The following is a 14,892-nucleotide window of genomic DNA, read 5'->3' as shown; positions in this document are numbered from 1 at the left end:
TCACCTCTTCTTTCAATAAATAGTGCTTCTCTGAGAATCATGGAAAAAATGCAGAAGTGTTTGTAAGACCCTAAAAATGCCATTTGAATTCCTTCTTCTAAGAAGCCAAGAGCTTAATTTCAAGTCTACCTTCCAGGTAGATACACCCTACCCAAGGAAAGCACCAGAAAAAGCACATTTTAGGCACCTAACAACTAGGCCATTCAAGGTACACAGAGCCAGCTGCTACCTGTAGGACAGCATCCGTGGCTCAGAAACAGGGATGCAGAACAGCCAGCTCAGTTTTCCCCAAGAACAGGAGACACCAGCAAGGCCAATTCACGCCCTTGTTCCCCCTCTCATGTTACTACGGAGCAGCTGCATTAGTGTGACTGTCTCTGGTTTTGTCTGTCCTTTCTATATATAAAGACAATTGGACAAATTCAATCCTGCCACTCTTGTTACTTTGTCCTGAGCAGCAGTGGAAATATGTTGAGCCAACAAAGGCATTCCGTGTAACCCTGCCAAATCCCACTGGGTGCTGGCTGCCTGCAAGCGAATCGCACGCGAAAAGCACGCAGGGTGGTGTTTCCAAAAAGCACTCAGCACTGGATTTGTTGCGCTTGGGGAAAGGGTGGATGCAAAAGCCCAGCGCTCAGTCAGAAGAGGGCCAGAGACATTCACACGCTCAGTGAGCAGCACTGTCTAGTCAACACTCCATAGCAGGTGCACGCTATCTGCTCTTTTGTTCGAATCCTTTCCTTTGGGATTCCTGAGGATTTGGAGGTGCAGAGAAGGGATTCAGATGTGTTAGAAAGAAAAAAAAAAAAAGAAATAAGTAATGATGTTTCTGGCTCAGTAGTTCTAGGAAAAAGCTTGAAAACAACCTGCAAATACCTTCTGCTTGTGCAGCCTTAACAGTTGATATTTTAAGACTCCCACAACTAAGTGGTGGGCATTCAGGGGATCCTGAAAGCACAAGGACCAGAACACAAACAAGCAAACAAACAAACAAAAAAAAACCCTAAACCTTTTTCTTTTTATGGATGTTTTTCTCTCTGCTCCCAACAGAGCAGGATCAGACCCACAAGCGCTGGGCCAAAAGCCAACGACATGGCTCACTGTCTACAGCAACAAGTCATAGAATCATAGAATCATAGAATCATCTAGGTTGGAAAAGACCTTTAAGATCATCCAGTCCAACCATTAACCTACACTACCAAGCCCACTCTAGACTAATCAAGGGTAGACCAGACTAAACCATATCCCGAAGTGCCACATCTACCCGTTTTTTAAACGCCTCCAGGGATGGTGACTCCACCACCTCTCTGGGCAGCCTGTTCCAATGCCTGACCACCCTTTCCGTAAAGAAATTTTTCCTAATTTCCAGTCTAAACCTCCCCTGGCGCAGCTTAAGCCCATTTCCTCTTGTCCTATCGCTAGCTACTTGGGAGAAGAGACCAACACCCACCTCACTACACCCTCCTTTCAGGTAGTTGTAGAGAGCGATAAGGTCTCCCCTCAGCCTCCTCTTTTCCAGGCTAAACAACCCCAGTTCCCTCAGCCGCTCCTCATAAGACTTGTTCTCCAGACCCTTCACCAGCTTCGTTGCCCGCCTCTGAACACGCTCCAGCACCTCAATGTCTTTCTTGTAGTGAGGGGCCCAAAACTGGACACAGTATTCCAGGTGCGGCCTCACCAGCGCCGAGTACAGGGGGACAAGTCCATCACAGCACCCAATTTCAGCGGACTAACCTACCGCCGCCAGGAATACCTGTCCCCATGGACACAGGGCAGTCCAGAGGAACAGCTTTGGGAACAGAAGAGCAGCCGCCTAACAAATAAACCAGGAGTTCAAATTCTGGGTATAAAATCCTCCCTTCCCTAGTCTTCCCCCAAGGCCCATTTCACAACATGGCAGTTGTTGCAAGTGATACATAATCCTAGTACTTATGCAGGCAGAATTAACCCAGAAATAAAGCAGGGGACTTGGCACACCAGGCTTAGAAATTAATTTTTCACCTAGCAGCTAGCTGGGATGAGAACATATGCAGGCAGGTTAACTCCTTCAGAGCTGCCAGACCAAGCAGCAAAACTTGCATTACCTCTCTCGTCGCTTCTCCCCAGCTCGCTCTCCCACAGACACGGCGCGCCACGTCCGTAAAGCAGCTAGGAGAAGTTTCACACAAAGGCTCAGACAGCAGACAACCAGGCTGCACGGTCCTTAGCAGGATCTGATGTCCAAGGGGACCCATCCCACTGCCAGAGAGGGCTCTGACACAAAGTGCATGTGCTCGGCTGTGTCTCCTTACCAAGAGCTGCCCAGTTTTCAAAGGGGTCACACAACAGAAACCACCAGGAACACCAGTGAGATCCCCACACCCCACCCCACCCCCCCCCCCCCAAAAAAAAAAAAAAGAAAAAAAAGGAGATTGAGGTCATTTAATCCTATTTAAAACATCATCTGACAAGGAGTAGATTGGTTTTGGAAGATATTTTAGACCTTGCATAAATCTTTTTCTTCTCTGCCTCCAGTTTTGCTTCTGGTTGTCGCTTGTCTACACAGCCTACGTCACCTCATGGTGGGCACTGGGTCCCAATCTTTTCGGCTCAGGTAAGGACAAGAGAAAACCAGTATATTCCCAAGGCACTTCTCCGTACCGGTCGGCAAGACCAGGAAACACACTGCTCAAGTCTTGTCCTCAGCAACAGAAATGAAGAGGTGCAAGTGGAGACCACTTATTAGGCAAGGCAAATTAACAATTCCACATTAATACAGCGCTCAGCAAATCTGTTTATAGGGATTATGAATCCCATTAATCTCAGCCCTATGGCAATCTCACTGTTTTGTTTATGGGCACGTTTAATACAAAAAGCTCCTTACGACAGCTTCGCCAGCCATCCTACCAACTGTTCGCGTTGGAGCATCAGCAGCTTCTTTCTTGCCTGCGTGCAGGGAAGCAGGGAAGGGACAGGAATGGCTCTGGGAAGTTGCCTTGGGTGACCCAGCTATAGTTAATTTTGAAAGAGCTAGAAATCGCATTCACGCACGTACGCGCATCTCTGCCTTGATTTACAAGCACCTTCCGGATTGACAGCTGCCTCGGCCTTTCCACACGTTTGATCTTTCCTCCATCTAACCCAGCCCCCCAAAGCCCTGTTTTACTTTTAGGCAACTCATTCCTCCTCGCTACAGGTGACACTGGAGTCCCGTTGGCTTGCAGCCCCGTGAAGGTGCCTAGCTGGCTCACGCAGCAAACAGCCAGAGCGCCCAAATGCAGCATGTTTCGTGCCACCGTGCTCTGGATTCCCATGGGAATTGCAGCTAGACAGAGGTGAGGGGCTGTCCTTGCCAGTCTGGGAGGGAAGGCATGGTGAGGATTTAGCCTGAAGGGGTTCACGTCAGACATCCAGTTCCTGGCTGCCCTGTGCAACTGGGTCTGCTGGTGGCACTCTGCAGAATCATCCTGCTATCTGCCCACCCGTTTGTAGATGTCCCTCCCAAAAGCGCTCCTTCCTACTCATGGTCTCCCCATCACCTCAGTCCCCTGCCCTTCTCCCCCCCCCAAAAGCCCTGTGAACAACAGCTTCCCGCCTGCTCAGTGACCATCAGCAAATTCTTACAACGCAGTCATGCCAACAAAGAAATCAAGCCGGTTAACATTTAACTAGCTTTCCGACATCTGCCCTAGGCAGGCTTCTTCCACCTGAAACTGGCAGCTAGGAGAAGGCAATTCGTGACACACGCGGTCAGAACAAATAGATGGGGCACAGAGAACCATCTGGGCCCAGCTTTTCTCTCTCCCTGATCAAACAAATCCACAGCTGCTACTGCAGTAACAAATGGGGCCTGGCATTTTGCTTCAAAAATACAAACCCCAAAAGAGGAAAGGGTGTGGGGGAAAATTCGAGACACAAATGACCCCCGTTCCCAGCCCAACAAATGTTGGATGTATATGGGAAAGAGAGAAGTTCTCCGGTCAGGCAAGCACAAAGCAAAGATCAGGACTTGCTGGGCAGGGACCGAAACGTCCCTCCGTTGCGACGGCAAGGCAGGGCATTGCCATGCCTCGACCAGAGGGACACAGGCAATCCAGACTGCTCTCGCAGCACCGCCAAGACCGGGCTCCGGCTCTGCCTCGCCTGCGTACAGCCCCGACATCGCTCGCACGCTCCGTCGCGGTTTTGCCCGAGCCCACCTCCGGCACTGCGAACGTCCGGGGATTCCTCCCACACCAAAGGTGCCAGCACCCAAAGGTGTCGCCGGCCCTCGCCCTCCCTTGAGCCCGAGGACACACACACAGGCAGAGCGCTGACGGTTTTCTGACCACCTGCCCTTTCAAAACCTTGGCTGCAGAGCCGAATAAAGCTGACTGGTACTCAATTTTATTGCCTGCGAAAAACCTTCTCTAAGAACAAATGTTTTCAGAAGAACATTCCTGTGGCATGTTCCAATGACCAACGATAAAAGCCACCTAATTCTTTGCAAAGAAATCAGATGCCCCAAGGTTGTGTGTGAGCTCCTAAGTGAAGGAACACCTACGATAAAGTCCCCACGTTAAATGATAACTAAAACATTTCAGTGAGCACATTATCAAGGTGCCTCGGGACTAAAAGGCACCAAGTTACAAGACAGAACGAGCACCAGGCTCTCCTAATGCATGCAGAGTCAAAGCTTGCTTTCTCCACCCCCACATATTTTTCTTAACACACAAATATTTATTTTCTTTTACCCTAACAGTCATTTTCACCTCTCAAGCAAAGATCCCAACACTGCCAAGTGGATGCAGGCAGTAAACAGGAGCCATTCAGGAGTTTCAGTGTACTTTGCAGGGGTGTTTATGAAAAAAGAAATATGCAAAGGAAATGAAGTCTTGCTCTAAATACAGAGTAAGCTGGTGGACAGAAGATAAAGCACTGGAATGGAAGATTCTTACAGCAGCAGGGAAAAAATTACCCTAAAGGAGAAAAGTGTTCCTGGCCCTAGACAAAACCAAAACATACCATTAGTTTACCTTCTGTATTTGCCCACTCTTTCCTGCAACGGATTCGGAATTCACTTTATCCTTCCTGATGATGTAACTGCATAAACATTCAAGGTCGTGTGTGAAATTCTAAAGAGCTGTGGAACTAAAGCTCATGAAGCCCTGCAATTTGTAAAATTTGTCTTACTACATGAGCATAGATTTGCCCCCCCAACTGGCTTTTTCCTTTTTTTGAGGGTTTGGGGGTTTTTTTTGTGGTGGTGGTGGTGTTCTTTGTTTTTGGTTTTGCTTTTAGTTTTTTGTTAGGCAGTCAGAATAAAGAGATGTCAGGACCTGAGAAAAGAGGGCCACAGTTCACATTTGCCCTAACTGACCTAAGAAGCTGAAGAGCTGGCATCAGCTGCCACATCGGCATGCAAATTTGAGGTTTGGTCTTTTTCCATGGCTTAGAGACGAGCTCTACAGAGCTCACACATTAGAGAAGCAAAGAAGTATCAGCAATGCAAGCATCCCTCTGCTGTGCTGCAAGACAGCAAGGGGAAAAAAAAACCAACCTGACAAGTACAGTACTTTAAAATAGTGGTTGCAAGGGAGAGTCTGCAGATCTCATTCAGCATGGGAGAAGAAAAGTGATACGCAGTGTGGCACACTAATGCTCGGGAAGAAGAAAAATGCAGAGTCTAGGTGAACTAAATGTACGTATGTATATGTAAGCTATATGTAAGACTAAAAATACATGAAGTAATCCCGAAGCAACTTGCATAAGGCTGTGATGAATTCTCCATCATTCAGAAATCTAAACTCAGAGAATGCTTTTCACAAAAGATATGCTCTAGCTCATCCAGAAGTTATGGCACAAATTATAGGGTGGAGTTTTACTGGGCTGTGTTATATTTGGAAGGGTTTGGACTTGATGAACATAAACATTTCAGGCTGGAAGGGATTGCTGTGAGATGACAGACAAGATCCTTTTGATAAGCTCCTACTTAACTGCTCTAAAAACAAAGTCAATTTAGCTGCAATACATCAGTTACCACCAAATCATCCCGAACATTAACTTGCAATTACAATCTTCCTTATTGTCCTTCCGTACCCAACAGAATTATAAATGATACACTGAGTACATTTGTAAATAGAAACCAATTTTTTAACTGTGGGCCTGAAAAAAAAGCCCATTGCTTTAACTGATGCATGATAATTTTCTGAAGAGAGGACCCTTCCTAAGGATGTATAACCAGGAAATACATTTCACTGAGATACAGCCCAGAGGAGGAGAGTCCTATTCTAGCAACACGTCCAGCGTTACAACATTTAAAGCACCACATTGTCAAGGTGTTGGACAGCCAGACCTCCATGAGGCTGGTTCTATGGGAATTAATATTCTAGATGGCAGAAAGCTTAGAGTAAGCGGATTAAAAGGGAAAAAAAAAGAAAAAAGCAAGCGAGTCAGAAATATTAGCTCTAAGCAACTCACCTGAAAAGGAGCCTTTCCTGTCAAACACTGATAAATGATGGTTCCTATACTCCAGAGGTCAGCTTTGGCATCGTAGTGTTGAGACATAATGACTTCTGGTGCCTTTTTGGGGAGAGAACAGAAATCTGTTTTATAAAAGGTGTAGCTTTTTTTTTTTTTTTTGGCAGCTACAAGAAAGAAACAGAAGTCACTATTATGCCTTAAAACCCCTGAGCTAGATTCCCCAATAACCATGAAAGATTTGCTCCCCAGACGACTGTAACACTACCTTGAAAGGGCCAATTCCCTATTTAAGTGGGGGAAGCGGAGACTTTGGCTCAGTCAGACAAAAAATACCAGGTGCTGTTTCGCTACTTTGGGCGAGCTCAGCGCTCTCCCTTCTCAGCGTACCATTTTCTGCTGAGTGCGCCTGCGCTCAGCAGCCTCGCTGAAATCGCAGGGACGGATCATCTAAACCAAAGCAAGTAACAGGTAAATAAATGATCAAGAAAAGCAAAGGCTCACACCGCGCACCCAAGCTTCAGCCTCCGTCCTGACCTGCATCGCTTGCACGCTTTCCTCATTTAGCCTAAGATGGCAGCGTATGAATTATGCTCCAGAGCCCGCTGCCAAGCTCACGGTTGGGTTCCGAGGCAGATCTGCGCCTTTCAGTCCAACAGCTTGAGCCCGGCTGTGCCGCAGACTCCGGTTTCTAACCTCACACCATGCCCTCGGTTGCTCCCTCCCAGGTTTGTTCCAGAAGCTGGAGATGGTGCAAGCCCCCAGAGCCCTGCGTGCCTTAGGAGCGGCAGCAGAAGAGGGACAGAAGGGCAGGCTTGCTAATCCCACGTGTTTTTAACAACAGATTTCATCGCAGTGCTGCCAGCACGGAACAGGATCAATTTTCTAGCTCCGTCAGAAGCAAAGGCCACATGTAACAGGGGAAAATAAAAAAAAATGGCAGCAAACAAGCTGTGGACAGGAGCTCGGTCTGTCCCTCGGGGAAGCAGGCATGACACCAAACAAAGCCAAGGAAGCCGGACAAGAACTGCACAAGAAGGTCTGAAGTCTCACGTGACATGGATCATATCAGGGTTCAGAGAGAAAGCTCATTCTGGTGTGGGTAAAATACCTTTCTTTTTTAAAAGAGCGAAATGAAAAGAGCAGCAACGGGCTATGAGCTGAGGCAGGGAATGCAGGCCGGCCTTGCCAGCAGATGTTCCCAGGGCTACCGCACAAGAGCCACAACAGCAGCAGGACTTCAAACACCCCCTAAATCCCAGCTGAACCCTCCCTCCCCACCTTTCTTCAAGCCCATCAGTAAACAGAGAACAATATGAAACATTCCAAGATTCCTTGTAATGTCCAGAGTTGTTTAAAATAAAAAAAAAAAAAATAGAAAAAGATCATCTCTAACTTCCTCCAGCCCTTTCAAAAAAATAAGCTGGGTGTTTTCATTTACTTTCACAAGAGTCTCTGAAAGAAAAAGTATCACTAAAAATAGACAATTCAGGAAGCTCTCACAGGAGAAAAAAAATGTTACATCATCTTCACATACAGCATAGTTCAAATAAACACCAGGCTTCAAAAAAAGGGAGAGGGAGGAAGTCTCTTTTGCTTGAGTTAGTACCGTGGAAGAGACTACCAAACACACGGCCCCTGTGTGGTGCAGCCCAGCCCAGCCTAACTCTGCCCGAAGAGTACAGACAACAAAAAAAAACAGACTTAGAGTGGGTTAGACCATGTTCAAAATCAGGTGCCTACTGTCCCCAGGGCACCTGTAAAAAAATTCAACCTAAATTGACCCACGTCATCTTCTTACTTCGAGCTCAGACACCCACATCCCCAAGGAACTACTACCTGGCTGGCTTTGGCATTTTTATTTCTGGCCTGGTTTTGTCATTTTTAATTTCACTGACTTGATGCGACACTGAGATCTTGACTGCTGCCACGAGCACAAACAAGAGATCGCCTCCTCACATCCTGGTCCCAGAGTGGGAAGTGCAAAGGGAGCGAAAGGGATCAGTTTGGGTTTTTTTAAACACATCTGCTTCGCAAGCTAAGAAATCACCCTGGAAGCAGCTGGTTTCGTGAAAGAATTAGCACAGGGAGGAGGGTTAGGGAGTGGGAATGCACAAAACAAGTTGCAAACAGAAGCAGGTGAGCTCCATTTACACTCGTCTGCCGAGCCGTACAGCGAAGCATACTTAGGAGTAAGTTAGCCAGAATGCCAAAATCTCTGCCTGCATAGGTCCATAAATCCAAAGGGATTTTGCCAGACCAAAGAGCTAAAAACAGTTGGGAGATTTTACAAGCCTGCTGTTAAACAGGGACCCTGCTCCTGATGCTGTGGCGTTAGCAAAAACGACTGCAAAGCCCAAGGTGACAGCAGGCTTGAGGAACCACTCTGGCTCAAAAGGGCCTGCTGAAGCAGTGATTTACTGGGGCTCCTCTCCAAGGAAACACCACCTCAAATATAGCCAGATGCGTGAAACAGCACCCCAGCCCTCACTCCCTCTTGCTGTTGCTTTGCTCGCAGCAGTGGAAATAGATTTCATTTCGCAACGCCTTCAGTGGAGAGGCCCTGCTTCCCTCTGGAAAATGCAGTTTCAGGCAGCAGACAGCAATCAATACCCTGGTTTGTTCAGTTTTATTTATCAACAGCTCACCTGAAAGTTAGATGACAACACAGGTACCTGTTGTCCAACACTACCAGCAGCTAGAACTTTATGAAGTCTCCCTGTGTAATAGCTGGTTTCTGACAAGTAAATAAAATTCCACCTTTGGGGGAAAGACTAGCAAAAAGCAAAGCCTTGCTTCTGGGGTGGGGCGGGAAGCAAGAACAAAACAGAAAAAACACACTTACCATGTACATTGGTGAACCACACAATGTTGCTGCCATCATATTATTCTGCAGATACCGGGCAAACCCAAAGTCAGCTACGAAGAGAAACACAGAGGTGGGTCAGGGTCAGACACCAGTTCTGGAGAGCCTGCACATTCCCCAGTTGATTCCCCCTACTTTCCTTCCCGTGAATCTTCGCAGCAAGGGAAGTACCCCATCTTAACAAGACTTTGATTGCTCTCTCCTTGAGCAGTAACATCCTTGTGCTAGTTACTAATGCACACTATGGACACGAGAAAAGACTAGACCAAGCCACAAAAAACCCCAAACTATTCCGAAGCACAAACTCCCATCCATTTTTCAAAGATCAACAGTCACTTCTTCCTGTACCCATTTGCCTGCACTCCGAAAAGTCAGCTTCCAAGCTGGTAAAGCGCTCTCGACTTCAGCGAGAGCGTGCCAGTTCGCACCAGCTAGTTCATCTGCTGCTATCTCAACTTTTGACTTTGGGGAACTGGAAGTTCCCCTCCATTGAAAAGGCTGCAATGTAGCAGGCATCCAAGAGAAACCACCACTCGCCACCACCCAGGTTTCTAGACCAGCCCCGCTGGAAACAGGCTTGCTCTGTTCCTTTAGAAGAGCCTCAACAGCGCTAACCCCAGCACCAGGGCAGAACGCTGAGCCGTAGTTCACCTGGTAGCAAGAAAAGCCGGGGACAAGGAATACCAAGAGGAATTACCTCTGCAGGTTACTCCGCCTCTGACCACGGTACTTAGAGGTTCTCTCAAGGTTATGACATTTCAAGCCAGGAGACTGACACAGCTGTTGACGCTGTCATCCGTCACTAACGCATTGGTACGGCTAGCTATTCCCTGGACCACGGACTTCTCGGGAAAGCGGGAGGGAGGGGTTGCAGGGTACATCACACCCAAGAGCAGCCGTGCCCGCAGCCCTCCCGCCTCCGTCTGCGGCTCCCAGTCACTTCACCTTCCAGCTAACTCTGCACTTCACCAAAAAAATAAAAATGCTTCAGCCAAATGGGCAGCAATGTTTCAAACTTTTCCACTGGACCTCACTTCTCAGCTGAATGAAAGCATTAACTCTTCCTCCACAACACAGGGTACAGGCGCGGAACAGTTTTGTGCAATTGGTGTCAGCTTCAGCTCCTGAACTGTAACCTAACCAAAAATCCACGTGCTGAGGGCGATACCACCCGGCACTCATTTCTGAGGGACCACAGGGGATACATGTGCTCTGTAACTGGATTTCTGGAGCACTTGTCCCAACTCCTGGTCCATCTGTGCCACTCGCCTAATGTGCAAAAAAGGGAATTTCTTCAAGATGCAGCTGAGAAGCCTGCCTCTAATTCGGACTGTGGGAACTCCTGCTTTTAGGTGTGCCTGGCTCCCACTGTGCTCTCTGACGCCAGCCCGGAGAGCAGCTAGTTTCAGGCTTTAAAGACACCAACATTTGTCTGCAGCTTTTAACAGAACTGAGGTAAAGTCACAACGGCTGCTCATTTCTTGCTAAGCTGGAGATTACAAGCCAATTAGGGCAGGCTGGTATTTGTTTTCACTGAGGGAGGCACCGTTCAGCTGGAAGCGGAGCAGGGCCTGCCCAATTCTGTTGTGTCAGTCTGTGTCCTGGCAGAGCAGAAGGCTCTTGCTCCTCCTGCCTGGAGCCATCAGAAGGTTACATCTAGCAGAGGAGCTAAGCGAGGAAGATGAAAAACATCAGGGCATTTTAAAAAGTGCAGCAGTTCCTTCTCCTAGGCTGTTTCCCAAAGATGGATGCTTGCCACTTATCTGTCACCAAACTCTCCTGAGTGCGCTTAGGGTGACGTTTGTGATGGGGTCTTACCGATCTTTATGCGAATGTTGTTGGGGTTTGATTTTCTGCCTCCAGCATAGGAAAGAAGGATATTCTGCGGTTTCAGGTCCCGATGGATGATGCCTTTGCTGTGCAGCATTTTCATGGCACCTGCTATCTGCTGGAGAAAGAGCCTGATGGTGTCTTCACTAAGTGTCCGCATAGCTAAGGAGAAAAAAAAAAAAAGATAACCACAGATGAAAAAACTACAATACCAGTTCTCTGAAGTGCCCAGAGGGCAGATTTTCCACAACAATTAGTCATAATTTGTCATTTTTATTTCCACATATGGCGTTTTCTCTCCACGCACCATTTCTGAATGATTCCTGCAGGCAACAAGGGAGAGCATTTGTGTTGCCAGCTTATTATTCTGTGGTCAGGGCTTTTCTCAGCCCTGAGTCTTTTATGGTGGCCTCGGGCCAGTGGTGGGTGCTGAATTTGGGTTATCAACTGGGTCCAGTCGTGACATTTGGTGAGGTTTAGGCTTCCCTCAGCAAAAGCTGCCAGCCAGATCTAGGCAGGGCCTGTGGCCAGAGGGTCGCTGCCTTTGAGCTATGGTTGATAGCGGTTGGATACCTAAGGTTTTATCACAAAAGCTATGCCTAAAGGCGGAGCTAAGAGGAAAGGCAGCTAGGATTAGGATTTACGCCTGCAAAATTCATTAAGGCTCATGCTGGGCCTGGAGAGGGTTGGTAGGTTAAATTCAGACAGTCAGTCAGGGTACATGGACAGCAGGGATCTGTAACTTCGGGGTATGAGTCCAAGTGTAGGCCTAACCCTTTGTGCATCATCACCCACTAGACCAAACCGTAATTCTAATCCCAAACCCAGTGCGAGGGTGAACCACAGTCCAATACCTAACAACACACCCCTACCAAATGGCCCCTGCAAACTGGCATCTGACACCTCCGTCTTGCATCCACAGATGCAGCAAGAACGTCTCAGAATGCTTCCATATGCGAATTTTTTCCAAAAAAGTATCAGTAATCCAAATCTGCAAATATGGAAGCTCTGAACTGCACTCTCCCCAGATATGGGCTTCCCAAGAACCGTGGTGAGAAAATAAACACTGAAGGGATTGCAATAATGTTCAACTGGCTCTTCTAATCGGAGCGATGCGGCATTAGCTCTCCTTATTTTAAGAACTATACATATGAAACCCTTGCCAAAGCTGGGAGCAGCCTGCTGAACAAACCCCAAGATCAACAGTGCTACCAGCCTGCCTCCTTGTCAGTCACTGAGCAAGTCAGGCTTAAAGCAAGCACCATCCCACTTGAATAAAATAATTTCTTTCGTAAAAGGTCCCTGTAAATTACTTGGGACTTCATTAGTGTTTTTCCAGCTGTTCTCTAGTAAGGCATTAAAACAAGCTGGCAGGAGCTTCAAAATGCTACTCTACCTAGTCAGCTAGAAGGGAGGAATCCTTATGAAAACACAGATGAGGTTGCACACAGCTTTAACACAACACAGGAAATTAAAAATTTAACTTCTAAAATACATGCATGGGAAACAGCAAGGGACACAAATAAGTTAAACAGCACTTAGAAAAGAAAATAAAACTCCCACCACTCCCAAACCTCACTGTTCTAGAAGGAGGCACAAGCAGAGCTAAAATGTCACCATGGCTATCAGCTGGTCCTGGACTCATACACGTGAGGCCAGTGCACATGTATATTGAGTTTCTCTCTCCTCGCTGGGCCTTTTTGCTCAGGAACTGGCACTCAGCTGGAATTCAAGAGACTCCTCGGCAAGAAGGGGAAATTCTGTGAAGGGATGTTAAGGATATTAAGAGGCAGCTGAGATGGAAGTCTACCAAACCCACTTGAACCTTCTGAAAAAAGCACTGCCTCATCTTTAGCCAGGCCTTCCCCGACCTCCTGCTGAAGTATATCAATGTACTCAATCCCGTACCATTTTCTGTCTATTAAAGGTCCAGCATCTTAGCTGTGCTCAACCCTCTCTCCAAAAAGACATCTCTGCAATATTTCCGAGATTCCTATTCAAGGAAATCTATTTAGGAACGGATAAAACACCATCTTTAAACGAACCAGCAAGAACTCCAAAGTTTTTTGCCCAATTCAGCTCAGGCCCAGGAAAGGACAGACTGTCTCATCTTCCCCCAAACATGAAGCAAGACTTGAAACTTGGCAGCTCTTAAACATTATTAAGCTAGCAGGCAATTCCAAACTCCTGGCTAAATACACTCTGCCTCTAGCAGAGAAATGGTGCTGTCGAGAGCCTTGTTCTGACCTGCAGTTCCAACAGCATGCCACATCTTTAAGGCGTTACCCTCTCCTTTATATAATTTGGGGGCTATAAGGCTAACACAGCACTAGCCACCATCCCTCAGCAAACCAGTTAAGCCTCCCTAATGCGAATCCTAACTCTTTATACTGAAAAAAAAAAAACCCTACTGCTACCAAGATCAGAAAAATCCATTCACCCAAAGAAAACAGGGCCTCTAAGCTACTAATTTTTGCAGAATTTAAGCTTTTCCACTTCACAGAAGTCAGTGCGAAGCTCTCAGCCCTGCAAAGGTTTCCAGCCATGCACAGAATCTAAGCTGGTCTTGAGCCTGCAGACTTCCCCACAGTGCATCTGCTGGGGCATAATGGAGCTACCACGGTGCAGCCCGGCAAAATTAGGCAGAGGTCTGCTGGATCCTCTGGCAGCATTATATATCATGAATCCAGGTAGTGCAGCAAGGTAGGACTGTGAAATTGAGATGCTGCCATCAGTAACAGAGAAGGGACAGCCAGTTACTTGAGGAACATAGGGGCATACCCTTTTACCTCCCTCCATTAACAGACACGCCGTAACGCAATAAAACAAGAGTCCTTATCTCTCATACTCAGCCCATCAGTCTACCGAGCGACAGCAGCAATCTCCAGCCGAAGGACAGAGACATAAATACAACTGACACTTGGAGCGACTTCAGGATATTGGTCCACAAAAGATCTTCTAGACCAGCTACCATTGATGGGAGGGAGAAGATACAGAAGACTCATTTAATTTATGTGCCACCAAAAAAAGAAAAAAAAAAAGTGTGGAGAACAACACAACTCACTTTTTTTGCTACATCCCAAATAGGGAACTTCTTTTACTTCTGTCCCTATAAAAAGGGGGCATTCTGATTTTACCAGAAAACTGCTGGCAAAACACTAAGCCCACACTGAAGTCTGGGCACCCCCGTGGATGCCTGTGGTGAGCAACACGTTCTTTCAGAGAACGCCGTTTCACAAGCCTTACTTTGCCATTACTGAGAAGTAATAATATCCCTGTGTTTATTTTCACAGGCTGCACTTCAGTGACGAGGCACTCAGCTTACTGCCTTGGGAATGGCAGCTACACAGGTCAGTAGATCAGAGCAAATATTTACTGCAGGTCAGCACAGGGCCCGCGTGCCTCGTAGCTCTTGAGGCGTAGGAAAAGGATGAAACCACCTAAAAAGTCCCCTGGTCATCCTGTGCTGAGGTGTTCAACCTGCGAAGCGGCTGCCAGGTAATAGTAAACAGCCCTTGTCAGCCGATCCAAGGGTAGATGCGTTGGAATACACCCACTGATGTTACATGACAACACCATTTTGGAAAAGTTACTTAGGAAAAAGAACTTCTCCTCTTACCCACAGGTGCCACAAGTATCTCTAACATGGGCCCAATCCAAATCATGCTGGAGTCTGAGAGACCCAAGGTGATTTATTTGGGGCCCATCTTGTAACTCCCCCAGCTCCACCTGTGCAGAGCGTGGCCAGCGAGACTCCC

The 14,892-nt window shown here is 47.3% G+C and overlaps 1 protein-coding gene across 4 annotated transcripts in view; it reads right to left on the bottom strand.

Moving 5' to 3' along the window:
• The window catches only part of ULK1 (unc-51 like autophagy activating kinase 1), an 85,268-nt gene that overhangs the window by 49,378 nt on the left and 20,998 nt on the right, over positions 1 to 14,892 (bottom strand). For all 4 annotated transcript variants that reach the window (XM_075718155.1, XM_075718154.1, XM_075718156.1 and 1 more), the window contains 3 exons: positions 11,123 to 11,296; positions 9,284 to 9,357; positions 6,439 to 6,540 (listed from right to left, as the gene is read on the bottom strand). In XM_075718155.1, the coding sequence (XP_075574270.1) occupies positions 6,439 to 6,540; positions 9,284 to 9,357; positions 11,123 to 11,296 (350 nt within the window). The remainder of the gene's footprint in view (positions 1 to 6,438; positions 6,541 to 9,283; positions 9,358 to 11,122; positions 11,297 to 14,892) is intronic.

This window comes from Pelecanus crispus, chromosome 11, assembly GCF_030463565.1.
Source record: "Pelecanus crispus isolate bPelCri1 chromosome 11, bPelCri1.pri, whole genome shotgun sequence".
Lineage (NCBI taxonomy): Eukaryota > Metazoa > Chordata > Aves > Pelecaniformes > Pelecanidae > Pelecanus > Pelecanus crispus.
This window is presented reverse-complemented; position numbering and strand designations above follow the sequence as displayed.